The sequence below is a fragment of the Kryptolebias marmoratus genome, linkage group LG24, assembly GCF_001649575.2.
Source record: "Kryptolebias marmoratus isolate JLee-2015 linkage group LG24, ASM164957v2, whole genome shotgun sequence".
Classification (NCBI taxonomy): domain Eukaryota; kingdom Metazoa; phylum Chordata; class Actinopteri; order Cyprinodontiformes; family Rivulidae; genus Kryptolebias; species Kryptolebias marmoratus.
In genome coordinates this window covers 19,756,688-19,775,748 of record NC_051453.1, presented here as the reverse complement: position 1 = coordinate 19,775,748, position 19,061 = coordinate 19,756,688, and the positions used below count along the sequence as shown (strand labels likewise).

Genomic DNA, 19,061 nt, shown 5'->3' with positions numbered 1-19,061 from the left:
TGCTTCCCTGTTTACTGTCTCTAAACAGCAACACAATAATCACTTTTTGTTCATGTATGCAAAACTTCCTTTGTTGTTCAACTCTGAGTTTAAAAAGTCACATTCATTAATGCAAAAAGGACAAGCTTAAATGACTTTAGCACCCAGTCTGCCATCAAAAGGCCCACATCCTAAAAACTAGCTCTGTAATTGGCTCATCTGTGACCTGTGGTCAGGGGAATTTTAAAAAAAGGCTGATTGTCCACACCATGCTTATTATTTGTTCTTTAAAGTCATCCACAGGAGTTAATTTAGTCCTTTTTAGCAGGTCGACCATGAATGAACTCAGAATTCTAATTTTCCATGAGAAAATAATAGTGTTTGTGACTGGATGTGTGTGGGTGGCGATGGGAAGGTGGAGTGGCGTGGAGGAGAATCCGGTGCTCCGTGAAAAGGTCACTGTGTTTCCTTACAAAAGCAGCAGACATGGGTGTGACAGCCGAGCAGCGTGGCCCAGCCAGTGTAGCACATGGTACAGTGAAGCACAAATGTGTAAAATACAAGCCCTGTTAAATTTATGCCATTCACTGGTTTTGTACATTCAACTCTTTTATAAGAAACATGGATAATTCTTAAACAAATTATATGGTATTAGCAATCCACTGAGCATTTTGTAGTAAAAGGGTGATGACATGTGTGACTTATTTTACTACTGTTTTAAGCTTTTGTTAAAAGAGGCCAATACTGATAAACAGTATTTAGATTACCTAATTTATTCACACTTATTATTTATTAGATCTTGACAGCTAAGGGCTGAATCCACTCATTACAGGGACCAAACTGGGCTTTTAAGACATTACAAAATTAAAATAAATCCAAACAAACAGCAAACAATAAAATCAACACAACAAAAGCAAAATTAACATTTAATTAACATCTAAATTTAGCCCCATGTAATTTACTGATGAGGATCTGAACCCGATACAAACAGTTATATTCACTTAACAATGATTTACCAAAAATAAGACTTAAGAAGAATTAACCCTTTATTATGTGAAGGAAAAATTTGATTAGAATTTTATGCAAAACAAAAATGTTTTAAAGATGTTTGGAATTAGGATCTAAGTTCAGGTTTTCCACGTGCAAGAATGTGGACAGTTTAGGCAATTAAAAAAAAAAATTAACTTTGAAAGTTATGTCAGAAGAATGTTAATAATTGTTAAAACTAGTTTGAGGAAGGATCGGATTAGAAATGAGTGCCGTATTTTCCGGTCTATAAGGCACACCTAAAAGCCTTAAATTTTCTCAAAAATCAGCAGTGCGCCTTATAATCTGGTGCGCCTTATGTGTGCACTGAATTCCAAAATCTGTCCCTGACACAGGGACGTACGGTAGCGATAAGCCAATCAGATAACATTACATACAGTACATACTCTGGTACCAATAAACCAATCAGAGAACATTATGTAATATAATACAATTCAGAGCTTGCAATCATTCCGGGAGGATTAAAAAAAGAACTCCAGCCACTGGACGTTGGTGTAAACAACGCGTTCAAAGTAAAGTTGCGAGTGGCGTGGGAGCGATGGATGACCGACGGCGAACACACGTTTACTAAGACGGGGGCAGCGCCGGGTGAGTTACACCATCATATGTGAATGGACTGTGGATGCCTGGGCTAAGGTATCTGCTTTAACTGTTGTCTTTCGCAAAAGCCGGCATCATTGCTGGACAGCCTCCTGGCAACGAGACTGACTCCGACATTGATGAGCGGGAACCTAGCATGTTTGATGGCGAAATCGCCCAGCTGTTCGATTCAGACAGAAGATGAGGACTTTGATGGATTTGTGTAAGAAGAATGATAAAAAATAATATGTAAAAAAATTGTTACATAGTAGAATAAAGTTCAACTAAACTCACCGTTCTGCTTCCGTGACCTTTTATTTTTTGTAGATTGTATGTTTTAGCATGCGCCTTATAATCTGATGCGCCTTATATACGGGTTAAGTACAGAAATGGACGCCATAATTGAGACTGCGCCTTATAATCCGGTGCGCCTTATGGTGCAGAAAATACGGCATTTGTTATCAACTTTCTTTAGCTTAAATCTCATAACCAGACCGACATAACTTTTCTCATCACCCCCGGATCAAAAGCTGCATGACCAGCTGTCACGCCATCTTTGGGTGACTCCAGAGAGATGAAATCAGACCTCAACAGAACGACGGTAAGGAGGCAGGGGCCAGAATCCACTGATTGTCAGTGAATTCTGATGTTGGACGCCACCTCTAAGAGCAGTTCTGTAACTGGACTTATCTCTTTAAGCCTTTCTCACCAAAGGAGAACAATGAGTGCAGTATGGCATGGCAAATCTTAAATGCTCATTTTGAATGTTGATAAAGTTTTAATAAGGTCTTGTATGTATACGTCTGATATAGTCCAAAAGATAAACAATAAATAAGAAAAGGAGTTCTCGAGATACGTGATCCAGTTGGAGACATGTTGGATGAACGGATTGACTTGATAGCTTAAGATCTTTTCTTGTACAAACAGTCCAACATATTTTCCAGAGTGTTAAATTGCAGGGATCCCACCAAAATAATAATCACACTGAAAATAAAAGGTTTCAGTGTGCCCCAATATAAAGCAAAATACAGTCAAGCTTCTGTAGCAAAGAGGACGTTATGACCATAAGCTGAGGCTGAGGCTGAGGCAGATGGCTTGTCTGAGGCAGTGCATGCTGGGTAAACCAGTACCACCTGTTGAAATCTAAAATGTCAGCTAACTCTGCTGTGTATCATGAGTTGCTGCTGAATTTCTCAGATGGGTGGAAAATTGACCTTCATCTATACTTGGAGGTTATGTAACTAACTGTAAGCAGCTCATACTTGTTATTTTAGCAAAATAAAGCTGAACTTCAAGACTAAAGCTTCACAAGATCCATGAAGTTTGATGGATCCAATCACTTATTTAGATTACAAGCATGTTTTAGAGACATAAATATCTGGATATCTTTTAATTTTCTGCTTTTAAACTCCAACAAGATGGACGTTGTGGTTTTTGAGATTGAACATCTTAGGAACAAACTTTGCAGCCTTTTACTTATTCTGGATGGCATTAACTCAGCCTCCAGTACTAGTGTAAAGAAACCTAACCAGGACATGTCTTGTTACCAGGACTGCTTTCTTCCACCTGCTCAATATCACTAAAATTAAAAACCTTTTGTTCCAAACTGATGCAGAAAAACTGCTCCATGCATTTATCACTTCTAGGCTGGATTATTGTAATTCTTTATTATCTGAATGTCCAAAAAAAAAAAAAACTCTGTAAACACTTCTCCAATTTTAGCTTGTCTCCGCTGGCTTCCAGTAAAATTTAAAACGCAAACCAGCAGAAACAAAAATTCAAAAGGTATCAACCAATATTTTTTTTTCCAAGCCAACAATGACTTTCTGAGATTTGTATTGCTTTAAATGTTGGTGTACCACACCAGCACACAGCTCAAAAGCCTGCCTCTCTGTTGATATGGGGATACATTAGCACCAAAAGACTAGATAGCTTACACATGTGGAAAGACACCATCAATGCAGCAAAGTATATACAATTTTTGGAACATGTGCTCCCATCCAGATGAGGTCTTTTTCAGAAAAGGTCTTGCATATTTCAGCAAGACTACTTTTAGCAGAAGAGTCCAGATGCTGAACTTGTCTGCCTGCAGTCCAGACCAGTGGTAAACATGGCCCTCTCTCAATCTTTTTGAGATGTGTTGCTGCCGTTAAATTCAAAACTACTTTTTTTTTCTACAAATGGTACCAATTTTTCAGTTTAAACATTTGATATGTTTACTATGTTCCATTGTAAATAAAATATGGGTTTAATCTGCAAATCACTGGATTTTGTCTGTATTTACATTCTACAGTTTCCCTACTTTTCCGGAAGAGAGCTGAATAAATAAAGTTAGCTGACAGTTTCCCATGTTGAATGAGTAACGATGCCTATGAACTGTCTTGTTTGACATATGGAGTACAGAGACGGTAGGTGGGATTTTTTTACCTGACAAAGTTGTAAGTTTCTCAAAATGGATAATGATTTAACTGTTGTAATCTGTGAGAGCTTTAGGCTAAGCTTTTGTTATTTCATTGTTGTCTGCTGTGAGCGCTCTGTGCAGTCACACTATTACACATCTGAGGACACCTATCTTTGTGGGAATCCACTGATCAAAATTTCAACTCAATGTATGCTCATTCAGAATCTGTCTTCATAGACATAAAAGTCATAGGGAAAAAAAATCCAAATGAGACACAATCTAGCCAGAATTACTGTAACAAGCTGCCAGGAGTGCAGGACTAATTATGGACTTTCATTAAGACATTTTAACCTGCCTGAACATTTGTCACAGATTCAGCCTTATTCAAAATAAAAAAAATATATACAAAAAATGAATACAAAAGTCATTTTCAATTATTAGATTTTTTTAAATGATGTGGGGATAAAATAAATCTTTACTTCTAATTAGGAGTTCCTTTATACTTTCTAATTTCCTTTAGGATGGAAGGCAACAAACACTATTTTAGATGCATTTGTTACTCAAGTTTTAATGGATTTTTAAATGCAATCTAGGTTTTGTATTTCATAAGTTATGCTTTGCAAAATCTTTTTTTTTTAACCAAATGTGACCCAATTAGCTGTAGCTGAGGCTGCTGCAGCACATTTATCACATTATAAATGAAGTCCATCCACCGGCTTTGCTCAGCTCAGTGAAAATGATCCCTTATTTCTGTTAATGAGGATTTGCATTTACTTCAGAGTGAAAATGCTTGCAAAAGTGACCTCACCTCCAATATCTGGTCTCAGTTTCTTGTCATATTCTTTCAGTAAATTATTAAGTATTGCCGTGGCGTCGGTTTCCTGGGATTTAGGAGCCAGCATTTGATTCACAGTGACATCCTCATAGTCCTCCTCGTACTCCATGGTTAAAGTGCTGGACAGGAGAATAAAGACATCCGGCTTCAGAACTGTGCAGAGTTCATGTCAGCAGAAACTTACACACAAACTCTGAGAACATTCAGAGCACATAAATACCTGCACAAATAACCTGCGCCACTTACCAGGTGAAAAGGGCAGACAGGAGTAGGACAGAAGGCAGGGAACTGGGCGTCATGGTTCTCGGAGGACAACAAGTTGAGCTGTGTCAGAGGATGGAGACAGTCAGCGTCTACAGGAGACGGTCAGCTGCTCAGAGGAAGAGGAGGAGGAGCAGGAGGAGGAGAGGGACCAGCTCATTCTCTCTAATCCAACCGGATATATGTTTACAGTTTGTTCGGAGCGGCCGTTTTCCAGACGGACAGTCTCCGTCTCCACACCGCGCTGGTGTCTTTACGCAGGTGCGCACACTGGATGCGCTCCGAGATCCCCCCCAATTCATCAGAAAACTCCCCGGTGGCAGCCTGCGTCACCAAAGAGTCTTCCACCTGCACGAAGAGACTTCTTACTAAGCAATTTTTTTTTTTTGCTCTTCCCCCCCCCTTACAGCTAATTAGACTGTCCCATATAGGTTCCAAAGGCAGACTGAACAAACAAAAAAACCCACCTTGAGTATTGTTTTTACTTTTTTGTAATTAAAAAAGATAAAAGTAATAGTCTTTTTTGTGGCATAAACATTTATTATTATTATGATTGATTACTCCAGAAAGCAGAACAGTTCTTAAAGGGATAGTTCAGGCATTTTGAAGAGGGGGTTCTGTGGGAAAGTTGGAACAATTATCATCTTACCTGTTGTACTGTATATAGCTTTTGGATGAACTTAGCTTGGAGAAGTGTTACTGCTACGTTATATTTACCTCGGGTCAGAACTCAAATCTGGGACTGACTTCAGACCAGACGTTTTTTGTGTTCCAGGTGCAGCTTGAAAAACCATCGCCATCAGGCGGTCACAGAGGGGCTCAAAAGTAAACTGATTTATTAGTTTTCTAAAAAAGCTGACGTGGCAGCAAACAAAAACTTACTAAAAGCTGATCACAGGGAGCACGAGGAGAACCAGATAGTGCATCATAGCAACGATGAAGCACTGATGAGGAGATGGGCAAGACTGAATATTGAAGGCAGCTGATGAGGAAGTAGAAGCAGGTGAGCGATTAAGAACCAGGGACATGTGCAGATGGAAGTGGCAGGCTGACAAGAGAAAATCACTGAGAAACAAATGACTGAGGGTAGGTGAAACATGACAGAGGGCACAGGGAGCAAAAACTACACAAGAACTTACAAAGACTACAGAGGAACTAATTTTAAAACACAGGTAATAAACTAAACACAGGAATAACAGGACTATGGGAACATGAGAGGAAACACGACCAAAAACCTAACATAAAGATTAACAAAAAATAACAACAACAAAAATACAAATCCTAACAAGTGGAATGTGCTAACTGTGGTGCACGGTGACCAGGCTAGCTACTATTAGCAACATAAGCTGACAGCAGTGGATTTCTCCACATTTTGTGCATTCAAACACAGCAGTGGTTAAAAAGTATGTTGTGTAACTGTACTGCTGAGAGGCAAACTGAGAAACGTTCAAATAAGTGTGTTACTGCATTCATCACAAGTCAGCCATGTTGAATTTTGAGATTGGAGCTGGTCAGAAATTTCTGACTCTGCAAGTTGCAATTCTGACTTTGGAGGCTTCCTGGTTCCCAACACGGGACAAGGAAATTCCAACTTCTGTGTAGAAATTGAACACAGCATAATTCTGACCAAATTGACAAGCTAACAGCTAATCCTAGCAGGTCCAAGACCAAGGTGGATTGCAACTGAAGTCTCAAAACTTCATTGATGTTCAAGCAAATGCTACTTTAAAGCTTTTAAATTGTTGTGAAATTTGTATCACATGGTATTTACCGTACATTGAATTGTTTCTTGATCTGCGAGCACTTTGTGGCACTTTCCATACAATCTGGATTTCTTCAAACTGGAATATCAACATACTTCTGTCCAAATCACCATGTAATGCAAAGCTTATGGTGGTATAAAGGTTTAGAAAGGAGTGGTCAACAGCCTCAATTCACTTTGGTCTTGGCACCCCCCCAGTACAAAAATAATTGTTCACAACCTTTCCACTGAACCCCATTTTGAAAGAAGTGAACAATCCTTTTATTTGTGAATCTAAACATTTTAAATCTTATTTTATTACAGTGATATAACAGGTGGAACTGAAGAATGTCATGTTTAATAAGCAGATATTTCATGAGTTTGCAAACACTTTATAAAGCATTAATAAGAATTTTTGAAACAGTCTTCACACAAAAAAGCAGGCTCAATTTTTGGCAAGATCAATCTATTCAAGTTAATGTTCTATATACATATCTATAGTTTTTTCAGTGTTTATAGCCTGAATAATAACTGGATTATTAACTATTATTAAGGTTACCCTCACTGTAAAGTAGTACCAAATACATGTTCATACATGATCATGACTTATTTTTTATTTCTGGTAGCTTCCTCTATAGAAATGAACACAATCTTCTGAGCTTTTATTAGTTGCCTCTTATTTATTTAAAAGACTTTCCTTCAGGGCTGCATGGTGGAGCAGTTGGTGAGCAAATTGATCTCTCAGTAAGCAGATTCTTGGTAGAACTCCCAGCTGAGGCCTTTCTGTGTGGAGTTTACATGTTCTCCCTGTGCCTGCGTGGGTTTTCTCTGTATACTCCGGTTTCCTCCAACGGTCCAAAAACATTGATAGTGGGTTAATTAGCCCTAAGTTTGAGTGTGAGAGTAACTGGTTGTTTTTTCTTTGTGTAGCCCAGTGATGGATTGGGGGTACCCCGCCACTCACCCAGCCACTGCTGGAGAGAAGCATCAGCTCCTTGTTCCCCATTAATTGCTCTTTAAAGGCACCTAAAGCCAATCCTAATGACTCCATTCTTTTTGATATTACTAGCTTTACAAAAGTTACATAATTTTTGCTATACATCAGGACTGAACTTGGAGCTATCATGTCACCCAAGTTTGTTAGTTGTTGTTTTGGGGGGTTTTGAAGGGTGTGATGCTCTGACAGCCGGTCTGTTTGCACTGCTGCTGCTGGGGCTGACTGCTGTCATCCTCTGGTGGTTAAAGAGGGAAATGCACACTGTGTTGGATCTGTAGCAGGGATTCTGTTCAAAATACACTCATCCTCATCATTCTGCTGTATTATTATTGCAGCAGAATGGTGTACATGTGTAGGCATTTTTGTTTTCATTCACCCAATGGGTTTCACATCTAAATTTCCAGTAAAGGGTCTTTATAACACGTCATTTCTCCTGCAGAAACACATGGTACCACCAGATACCACTTAAAGTTTAGATAATTCTTCAATATGATTTATAGTTTTCACACAGTGGCTGTATGTTTGAGACATTCCTTCTAGTTTCTCTATTTGCCTGTCTTATTAAGAGTGCTGCCGGTGAGTGACAGGCACAAGTGTGCGGTTACCATGGTGACTCTAATGACCTGACAGTTCCAAGAGATGTTCTGCTGACAAATGTATCCTTATATTTTATTTGCTTTTGGTAGTTTCCATTAATTAAGACAGGCATCTTGAGTTGTTCACTGTCTTTAAACAACATTCCTGTCTCCCGTGCTGTTAGTGATGCCCCTGAAACAGAAATGGAGACATATTCAGCCTCAATCTGTAGGATGTCATGGGATTTTATTTTATTTTTTAAATTAAGCCTCTACGGTCACAGTATATGTTGCAGAGGTTAGCTGTAAGCTAACAAACTAGCTGTGCTGTTGTGTTTGTGCTAGCTCAGATGGTAAAACAACTAAATCAGTTTTGCCTTCATCCTGACACTCTCTGGTTATATTATTGTATCGTCACATTATATTTTTAGACAAATGGGCAGTATATATTTTTAACTTTTCTCCACTTTTCTTCAGGTCAGAAAGAACTCACTTGTGTCTCTCACTTTGTCCAACCTGAGTTCATTTTAAAACACTTGTGCCTAATCCTATTCACCCTCCAACACCTATCTAAGCATCTTGACCTCAGCCACCTCTGACACACCTCCTGTCTTTTCAGTAATGGCATTTCCTGCAGTTTACATGACCCAGCTGTTCTCACTCTTTCGAAGATTTATCCTCGAACTCTAAACTTCTAATTATCGCTCCGAGATCAAAGGCGAAGTCTTTTTGCACATGTCTGCGTGTGTGGGTTTTCATTTGTCTGTCATATTAGCAAAATATCTCATGCACCATGGGGTGGATTTTAATGAAAGTTGCAAAAAGGTAATCACTGGGAACATATCAACCACTCACTCATTTTTGGTGTCAGTCCAATTTAAGAAAGCCGCTACAGCTACTTAACTTTTAAAAAACAAAAAAATGGGTATAACAGTTTTACAGACATTGAGATAAAGTTTGATTTGGTAGCAGCTGTGAGTCATCCTTTACACAAGCTCTGAGCACTAACACATCATGCGAGGTCTCACAATACCAGATGAGATGGTGGGTAACATTTTTTCTGTCATTTCTCTACATGAAATGATTACTGAAAACAATGGGAAACTCTTGGTCTTAATTTAATCCAGTAGAACTGTAAAAAGGCTGATGGGTTTTACTGTAGGGTTCTGATGCAGTAAAACAATAAAAATAATCCATCTCATTTAGAATACATTGATTTTAAAGGCCATTTTAAAGTCAGATTTGAACATCTGTCTAATTTACCAGCACTATATATTGCAAAGACTTCACAAATTTAAAAATTACCTATTTGACCAGATGTCAGAATTCAATCCGAGAAGAGGGTCCTTTCCATGACCATATACTGTCTGCAGCCCATTTTCCCCTCCCAAGCTCCATACTATGATTGATGTCATTGGTGCCATCAGTGACAGCTTAATTTGACATAGACTACAAGCCTGCTGAATGGGGGAAAAAAACAACCTAAATAGATCTAAATCCTTGACAAACAGCTGTGAGCCAGATGTTACTGCAAGAGACCCCCAAGATGGATTTAGCAGCCCACCAACCATGAGCTGGACATGCATGTGCTTAATCAAAGGCAAAAAAGCCCAGGCACACTGTTGTTCCATCAAGCAGGATCAAATTGCCGTTTTATCACATCAACTCACTAAATGCGTGTAAATGTGAACTTATAGGCTCATATACTTCCCACTGTATCACTCTCTGGGTGGATTTATGATGAAACAGGGCCCATATATGTCAGCTATAATCTTACATGTTTAAAATGCACACTGCATGTTCTAAATGTCACGCTACAAGTGGTACGATGAAGATCGTTCAGCGTTACATTATTAGTAAGCTTTTCAACCAGTAAAAGCAGTCAGATGGATTCAATGAAGATGTATTGGAATCAGGTACATAACAATGTTAAGGTTTTATTAGTGGCAAAGGCCCAGACATTTGTGAATCCCAAAGACTTTTTACAGAAAAACTGCAATTAATACACTGAATGTGTTCAGAGTCCTTCGCTTCTGACAATAAATTAAGTTAAATGAACTGGACAAAACATACTCAAAATATTAGGATCAAATATGAACATTTTACCGTAAACTAAAGTGATCATTCTTCGAAGTATTGTTTATTGCTTCAGATTTTTGCATTTAAATTACAGAGAGAATCTATAATTCACTTAAATACCACAATATGTCTTAGCAAACAGTGATGGGTGATGCTGGTACAATGTCACATGGTTACAATCAAACAGCAAAATTATATTTCTGCTGAAGTATATTCAGTGTCTGCATCTGTTATCATTGGCGTCAGTAAACACCATTAAAATTCATTATTCGAGTGAAATGCACTTTTTAAAAGAAATACTGGTAATTTATTTCCTTAAAGATCTGACAGAAACATTTTTATGACTCACTTATTTCTATAGCTCTACATCGTTCCAAATCCCAAGATCTGAAAATGTTGTTTCTAAATAATAACAAATTCTTTATTTGCCAAAACATAAATAAATAAAAACTCTTCAGCTAAAAACATAGTGACTCAAAGTTTTCAGTCCTCAGAAATTGCTGTAACTTTTTATTTTGGATGAAAAATCATTAAAGTATGCCTAAAAGTTACGAAACTTAAAAGTTTGTGCATTAAATGATCTTTTCTACACCAAAGCCAAACCCTAATTTTGTTGGTTTTAGGCAACTGTGTAAAGTTTGACTAAACACTAATTTAAATTTGTTGTAAAGAAAACTAAATCAGTGGTTCCCAATTGTTGTAGCTATAAAAAGATAACAGGAAACTTGTGACCCAGACCATCACTGGCTCAAGAATATTAGCTAGTTACCTCTTACTGGACTAGCTTGATAGATTAGCTGCTTTTCTCACATTCGAGTCTCTAAAATCTAAGATAACCTAATCTAAGTAAAGCTAAACAAAGATCAGACTAAGCCTCTGACTGTAACTTCAACGGTTCATTTTCAGGTAGCTATAATATTTTGTTTCTTGACTAACCTGATGACCTCAAGTAACTTAACTTAATGGCAAAATTAACTTTTACGTGAAGCATCTACATTTTTCTCAAGAATATTTGCATGTTTTTATCAAGGCTTATGAAAATAACAAACATACTTTGAAAAAAAAGCAACACAAAAAACTAGATATAAAAGAATTGTATATAATACGAAGCATTGCTAAAGTTCAAATCACTTGGCTCATTTCCTATAAAGCACTACACTAGAGTAACATTGCTGCTGTGTGCATTACATAGATATCGACGCGCTAACCTCAATGTCTCTGTTCAGACTAGGCATATATATATATATATATATATATCTTCAACTACTCTTCTGTTTATTTACATACACAATTCCTGACCAGAGGGGTTATTCCAGAAGGCGAGTTATTTGTCTTTCTTTTTGCAACGATTGTGGTATGATTGTGGTGATGTTTTGATGATGTTTTGATCAGCAAAATAATTTCTGCAAATTATGTTTTAGTCAGAAAATCCTCTCCCAACATCAGGCTTCCCAAAGTAATTCAGTATTGATATCAATTACATTATTTCAAAATGGACAACCTGTTTCAGACAGCTTGCGTCAGAAGGGATAGTCCAGCAGAAATGCAGTGTTTCTTATAGAAAACAGGTTTAATACAGAATCTGTTACCATAGTGATAGACCCAGAGTTCTGGAACAGAAAGCAGAGTTCCCCTTATCTTAGAGTTCAATATAACTCTAATTTATTTGGTCTTCTTTGCTCCCTACAAGTGCAAATGCAACCCTTTTGCAACAAGTAACATCCTTCACTCGTGAAAATTCAGCTGGTTTTCTAGTAATAAAACTGCTAGGTTCAAATTCCAAATTTTTTTAGCTTTTTCTGTTTTTTGTCTCTTTACGACTGTTGTGTTAAAACAGTATTTTGTTCAGGTACTAATTTCCACCCATTGAAATAGCTACAGAATTAACATTTACTGTAATAGCCAATGTAAATTATGATAAAAAAAATCATATCTTCCATTGATGATGGCTTTTTATTGCACTCATGCCCACTCTTAACTCCAGGTAAAGATACTCAGAGTTCACTGAAACCAGCTTTTCTGGAAGTAGAAATTTTGAGTTGTCACACTCAGAGTAAATTAACTCAGTGTTTCTGAATAGATCCAGTTTGTCGAACCTCCTCTCTGGAATATCCCCCTGGTGCCTTGGTAAACAAAAGCTACCACTATCACTTTAGCTTTAAACGTGTCCCTGTTTGATCTCTGCAAAAACACGAACACGGATCACAGAAAAGTTAATGAAACCAGACTACTCTAAATTGAAAGTAGGAGCAAAACTGGACAAAATGAGGATTAGATTTATGTTGCCAACCAGAATTCAGGGGGAAAAAAGTTGCAGGAGATTTCAGTGCATTCATAATGAGTTATCACACTCTGAAGGCAACACATTTAGCATGGCTATTCATCTGCTTTTAACAATGAAGCAAAGTTTCATGTACCTGAGTCCAGTTTCGTGTTCCTGGACCTTCAGGTCATTTTTACTGTACAAAGAGTTACAAAGGTCAAGGCGGTTTTAAGCAATAAAACAGTAAAAATGTTTTGCATAGCATTTGGCTTTGCTGTCTCATTATCTATTGAAGATTTAAAAATGTAAATGCCAAATGCTAATATTTGAAAGGAATTTAGCAGAAATTGATCAGTGACTGAGTTTAGAATGGAGTGGTAGGTCGGTGATCATACTTGTACAAACTCAAGGCAAACATGGCAACACTTTCCTGAAGCGACACACATGCAACGTTGTCTAAATAACCTGAAAGAACACATCTGTGATACAAGAAAATAGTGCTTGGCATATTTATAGTTGTGTTCTAGTCATCAAATCCTGGTGTGAATGAACAGCCTTCATATTACAGCTTACACAGCTCCTTTGATCACGGGTTCCCTGTTGAGATACGTAGCCCAGTACACCAGGTTGAAGGTCCCGAACAGCACGGGGAACACTATCCTGGACATCTTGTCGATCTTGCTCACGCTGTTGTAAGTCTTTTTGGGGTCTGGGGCCTTGGTTTCAGACGGTTTGAGCTGAACAGTTGTGCTGTTTGAGATGGTAGAGATGGATGCATCCTTGGTAAGGTTGGCTGTGTAATTCACACCGGCTGAACAGGTGTTGTTTGGCTTCTTTGACAAAGCTAAAGGGTCTTTTTTCTGCAAAGTAAAAAATAAGCATTGAATTTAAAAAATGATGCTGCATATCGATCATGGCACGTAATGAACAGGTACAGTTAATGCAAATTCAATGGGAACAACAGAAGATGGGCTTTAAAGATCTGACACTGCTGTGACACTGAGAACGAGCCACAAATTTACTGTTCCATTTTTTTGTTGCTACAACCTGTCTAACTTATCACAATGAGTTTGACAAACGTTTTCATTCCTCTGTTTTTCTTTTTTTACTCCACTGCAGGGTAAGAACACCACACAGAATTAAAGGATATAAAGAGGAAGATAAACTAGTAACATGGACACACTGTGATCATTCCCAATCTTTTTCTTCTTTGGTTCATTCTCTTTAGGGGTCACCAGAGCAGATCATCTGGCTCCATCTCCCCCTCTCCCAGCGTCCTCCTCTGTCATACCAACTCTCTACATATCCTCTTTCACTACATCCATGAACCTTCTCTGGGGTCTTCCTTTTTCACTCCTCCCTGGCAGATCCATATTCAACATCCTTGTTCCAATATTTTCACTCATCTGCACATGTCCAAACCATCTCAGACTGATCTGTTCATCTTGTTTACTCATGTTTAACCCTGTCTATTTTGGTCACTCCCAACAAAAATTTTAACATCTTCATCTCTGCCACCTCCAGTTCTGCCTCCCGTCTTTTTATTACAGTCACCATCACCAAACATCTTAGCAGGTCTCACCACCATCTTGTCAACCTTCCTTTACTTTCTTGCAGCACTCCTGTCATAAATCCTCCATGACACTCACCTCCATCCACTCCACCCTGCCTGCTCTCTCTAATTCACCTCTCTTGGGAACTTTCCATTGCTTTGGATCATTGATCCCCAGCTACTTACTCTTAAACCAAATACCTAAACAGACTGCTACTTATTAATATGTTTTACTCAACCTTTCAAGAAGTTATTGACAGTTTTGTCTCTTGGTAACCTAGCATCAATAAGACATCACACTTCAGGTACATACTTTGGGCTGTTGGGCCTCCATTGCTTTTTTTCCATCCCAGGCCCAGCTCCTCTTGGTGAAATAATTTACTGTGGCAAATTCAATGAGGGCAGAGAAGACAAAGGCATAGCACACGGCAATAAACCAGTCCATGGCAGTGGCATAGGCCACTTTAGGTAGGGAGTTTCGGGCACTGATGCTGAGGGTGGTCATGGTGAGAACTGTGGTCACACCTGGTGGCAGAGAAAAAAAACCCTGAAATTCAGTTTTTATTTCAGCAGATTAAGTCTTGGGAAGAAAAAGCAGGGCATGCAGTGAAGTAATATAGACAGATCATGCAGCAATGTCAAAGGGAAAAAAACTGAGAACAAAATAAATACCCAAACATTGCTGTGAAGCTGTAAGAAAGTTCCTTCAATGTCTGAACTCTAATGTTGCTCCTTTAGTCAGAATAAATGCAAGTTCAATACTCACCAAAGACAGTTCTTGCTGGCACAGACTCTCGGTTGAGCCAAAAGGAAACTTGCGACAGGATTACAGTCATGAAGCAAGGCATGTAGGTCTGGATGACAAAATAACCGATTTTCCTCTTCAGGTAAAAGTGAGCCATCATCACCGTGTACTCACCTGTGGAAAAGAGTAGAGCAGAATGATTATGTTGACCAAAGCTGTGATTTAAAGAAAGAAAAAAAAAAGAGTTTACAATTAAATAAACTTACAGAATGGAAAACTAGACCTGCTGTTAATTATGTTTAATAATGTACCTCAAAGCAGTTTCACTGCAATAATATGACTGGTAAAAGTGAACCCCCTTGTTAATCAGTACAACACTATTTTTGTAGTTCCCCTTAAACATACCAAACTGTAGTCAAAGTGCTTTAAAATGAAGTAATTAATTTAAAAATAAAAAGCTGCAAGTTTCAAAGTAATTGTCTGTCGCTTTGTATGCCAAAAAGATCTAGCGCTGTCTGTAGGTGCTCAGAGAATGCATTTGGGGTGACTCTCACATACCACCACACCAGATTTTACCTTAATGTCGGTAAAAATGACTGAGCCATTTTTTGTCTTTATTAGCTGTAGTGGCCATCTTGAATATGGTTGACTCCGAACGTTAATCAGTTGGAGTAGATGAAAGTCCAATGATTACTTCCTGTCCTGCAAGACCTTGCATGACATCAAACATTATGTCATTTATAAGGTATCTTGGTTTAAAACTCTAGCTTGAAAGGAATGATAGACCTCTAATTTTAGGATGTTTTGATCTTGGTCAGTTTTAAAATCTTCATTCAGTCAAGTGGCTGAAGACACCCTGCAGGTCACATGGAGGCTGATAACAATATTATCTCTTGTGTTTTGCAAAGACGTCAGGTCTTTTTAAAATCTTGACTTTATAAAAAATAAATAATGTGCTCGTGCTTGCTGTCACTCAGTATATGTTTTGTGTTTTCTTTAATGCGAATGGTTGGAGCACTCTTTTGACTGAGTGAGGAGAATGATTGGGGGGAGAAAAAAAACAGGTTGAAGGGTGAAAATCATCACATCCTGTTAACCGGCAGAAGATTGCATTTGAAGGATTGTTTTGTTTTTAGAAAAATCCTGTCGAGCTGTGGAGTCTGATAAAGTATAGAAAATCCACAGATGACTGCTGCTTTCTCCTGGCAAAATCGGATTTTTCAGTCCCACTAATCCCTTGTTACAATCTGCATCCTGAATCGCTCTCTCTCTCTCTCTCTTTTTATGTGCAAGTGTGTGTGTGTGTGTGTGTATGTGTGTGTATGTGTCACAGAGAGTCCATCCCATTCTGTCAGGACAGGCCGCTCATGATTGGAGATGTTCATCCTTGCCTTGCCTGAAGCGTGAACACTCAGACAGACCTGGGTCAGCTGTGATTACAGGCAGGTGCACAGATGACTGAATCAGAGGGGGTCTGAGGGAGACTGGAGCAAAAGTTTTGGATGGTGCGAGAGATGCAACACGGAGCAACATGTCCTTAATGAAAAGGGCACCAGTGTTGGCTTCGCTCTGTGGACCAGCAGCCAGCAGCCCCGCTCTGCGGTGGCTCAGTCAGGAGACCCCCTCTCTGATCTGACCGTCTTCTGGGACTGAGGGTGGATGGAAATCTCTGAGAAGTGAAAAAATGCGGTTGTGGTGGATTTTACTATTTGGTTTTTGGACTGTCTGTGGAGAACTACCATTTATAGCGGAGAACAATGCAGCCATGTTGGTCAACTGGTGAGTAAACATTCATGCCATCTGTTGAACATGCGTAATGTGATGAGGTTTGCCCATCAACTCTTCACTTCTTGTGTCCATACTGACATCCTCTTTAGCTAAACCTGCAAGGTCAGGGGTCACTTCCACCACGTGTAAGCAGAGCACATTGCTGAGCTATTCCTGGCTCGTTAAAGAGGGTTTGAACCTCAGATTAGTAATGCTAATTAAGATCATGCTGGCTCTGTGGGACTTACCTTCCCTTTTTAGCTAGACTTTCTGACATGTGCAGTTAGTAACACACAGAATACCTAGCAACACGTTTGCTCATCAGAGCCAGCTCCAGATCTAGGTTTCTCATCACAGCTTTTCTCCTGCTGCTTACAAAAACGTTGTAACAATTAACAAATGTGCACTTCTCGTACAGTATCCAATGTAAACATCTCCTATCCCAACATATGCAGGACAAAGCTGTCCAGCTATCTGTTTACATCTAAAGGGACCCCTCCTCCGTAACAGAGTCACAACCACAAATCAAGCGGCAGAAATGTATTATTCTTTACATAACAGAATTAAGCAGATGCTGCTGGTCCCCCCCCCGCCCCATGCGTTGCTTCCGAGGCAGCCAATCCCTGAGCTGTGACGTCACTAAAAGCACAACTGATGGGCCTCCATACGGATTAACCCTACAGACCCAATGACTAGGACCATGGATAAGTGATTTTTTTTTTGCGCCCCCCTTCTCTTCCGAGACAGCTGGCTATGTGTGGGAGGCGTTCTAAAATCCTGGAGACTCATTTATTGTCTATATCCAAGTTGATTTGAAAATGCTTTCACCTCACATTGTCTTAAAATGGAACACACTATGAAAAATACAGATCTGAATAACAGTGTTAGAGAGAAGATTTTACACAACAGCAGCAAATAACACAGCAACTAAAAGAATGAGTGAAACTAGATGTGGGTTGCTAAAAAAACTTAAGAAGCTTTCAGAGTTTTTATATTTTTTCATAAATGTGGCCTTAAACTTTATCAGATGTTAACACAAGTCCTACAAGCAGAACAAAATCACCAACTTTTGCTATTATTGCTTGTGCTGACAATACCACTGTAAAGCAGTTACCTGTAACCAATGATCAGCTTGGAGGGATTTTAGCTCATTCTTCTGTACAAAATCAGGATATGTTGGTGGCTTTTTCCCACATAAGCTGCTCACTTTTGGCTCCTCTCAGAACAATCTATCAGATTATATTCAAGACTTTGATTCGCCCACAAAAGATTATCAACTGTATTGTTTAATCATTCTTTGATGGATTAAATTGTGTGTATAGGGTCCTTGTCTTGGTGCTTGACCTACATTCCTCTAAGATTAGTTTCACAGACTTTTATTTCAACATCTTCCTTTAGAGTTCATGGGTATGAGTCAGAAACATAAGATTTAGCAGTGTGGGGGCCAAATTATACTACCACCACCATACTTCCTAAGAAAATAAGGTTCCCAATACCAAAATGTAATGTTTTCCTTCCTTTTGACGCAGCCTTTCTCATTTAATTTGTAGTGTGTAGTGAAATCCAGCGGCACAGTTTTGCACTGCAACACAACATATATCATCCAAATCACGGCCCACTTCCATAAATCTTGTTAGTTTTCTTTTGACTGTCTCTATCAAAACAAGGAAGTGCTTTTTTTTCTCTTGATACGATCCAAATTTGGCCAGTAAGTGTCACTTTTGTTATGTTAGTTAGGAGATTTTCGTAAAGTGGAAACTTTCCTTCTGGAGATAGGCTTTAGTGGCCAGAAAGGCCAAAACTTTACTTTAATTGTTTACACTATTTCAATTCAGACCTCTTCTTGTTTTTTAACATTCCTTGGAGTTTTATAAACTATGATTGCAAAAATATGTTGGTGAACTAATGGGACAGAATACATTTGGACTTTAGTTGTTCTGAGACAAGAGCAGTCAATTGCAGCTCAAGTGGTATGCACATCAGCCCTGTCTATACAACACCACAGTGGTTTTAATAGTAGGTATGTAGTATTACAATCAGGGGTGGAAATTAGCACCCGCCACCCGCCAAATGCGGGTAAATATTTGAAGTGGTGGGTGAATTTGATCAACACACACGCCACTGTGGCGGGTTGGCAATTTGAACAGAAAAGGTGTTATTTGTCCTCCTGACATATAGGGGACAGTAATGTGCTTGAGTTGCTGTTGTTACGTCGAGCCGCGTTCCCCCATCAGATACGG

The 19,061-nt window shown here is 38.8% G+C and overlaps 3 protein-coding genes across 4 annotated transcripts in view; 1 reads left to right on the top strand and 2 right to left on the bottom strand.

The window, feature by feature from the left end:
- The window catches only part of LOC108240175 (gamma-aminobutyric acid type A receptor subunit gamma3), a 52,422-nt gene extending 47,202 nt beyond the window's left edge, over window positions 1-5,220 (bottom strand). Inside the window, exons 1-2 of the mRNA XM_037974045.1 lie at window positions 5,088-5,220; window positions 4,815-4,960 (exon numbers count right to left, since the gene is read on the bottom strand). Of these exons, the coding sequence (XP_037829973.1) occupies window positions 4,815-4,960; window positions 5,088-5,140 (199 nt within the window). The 5' untranslated portion in view covers window positions 5,141-5,220. The remainder of the gene's footprint in view (window positions 1-4,814; window positions 4,961-5,087) is intronic.
- A 5,107-nt stretch (window positions 5,221-10,327) lies between these two features.
- gabra5 (gamma-aminobutyric acid type A receptor subunit alpha5) overlaps window positions 10,328-19,061 on the bottom strand; it is a 31,274-nt gene continuing 22,540 nt past the window's right edge. For both annotated transcript variants that reach the window (XM_017423488.3, XM_017423489.3), the window contains exons 8-10: window positions 15,076-15,228; window positions 14,623-14,834; window positions 10,328-13,617 (exon numbers count right to left, since the gene is read on the bottom strand). In XM_017423488.3, coding sequence (XP_017278977.1) covers window positions 13,327-13,617; window positions 14,623-14,834; window positions 15,076-15,228 — 656 coding nt within the window. In that variant the 3' untranslated portion in view covers window positions 10,328-13,326. The remainder of the gene's footprint in view (window positions 13,618-14,622; window positions 14,835-15,075; window positions 15,229-19,061) is intronic.
- gabrb3 (gamma-aminobutyric acid type A receptor subunit beta3) overlaps window positions 15,857-19,061 on the top strand; it is a 72,694-nt gene continuing 69,489 nt past the window's right edge. The window contains exon 1 of the mRNA XM_017423482.3: window positions 15,857-16,833. Coding sequence (XP_017278971.1) covers window positions 16,739-16,833 — 95 coding nt within the window. The 5' untranslated portion in view covers window positions 15,857-16,738. The remainder of the gene's footprint in view (window positions 16,834-19,061) is intronic.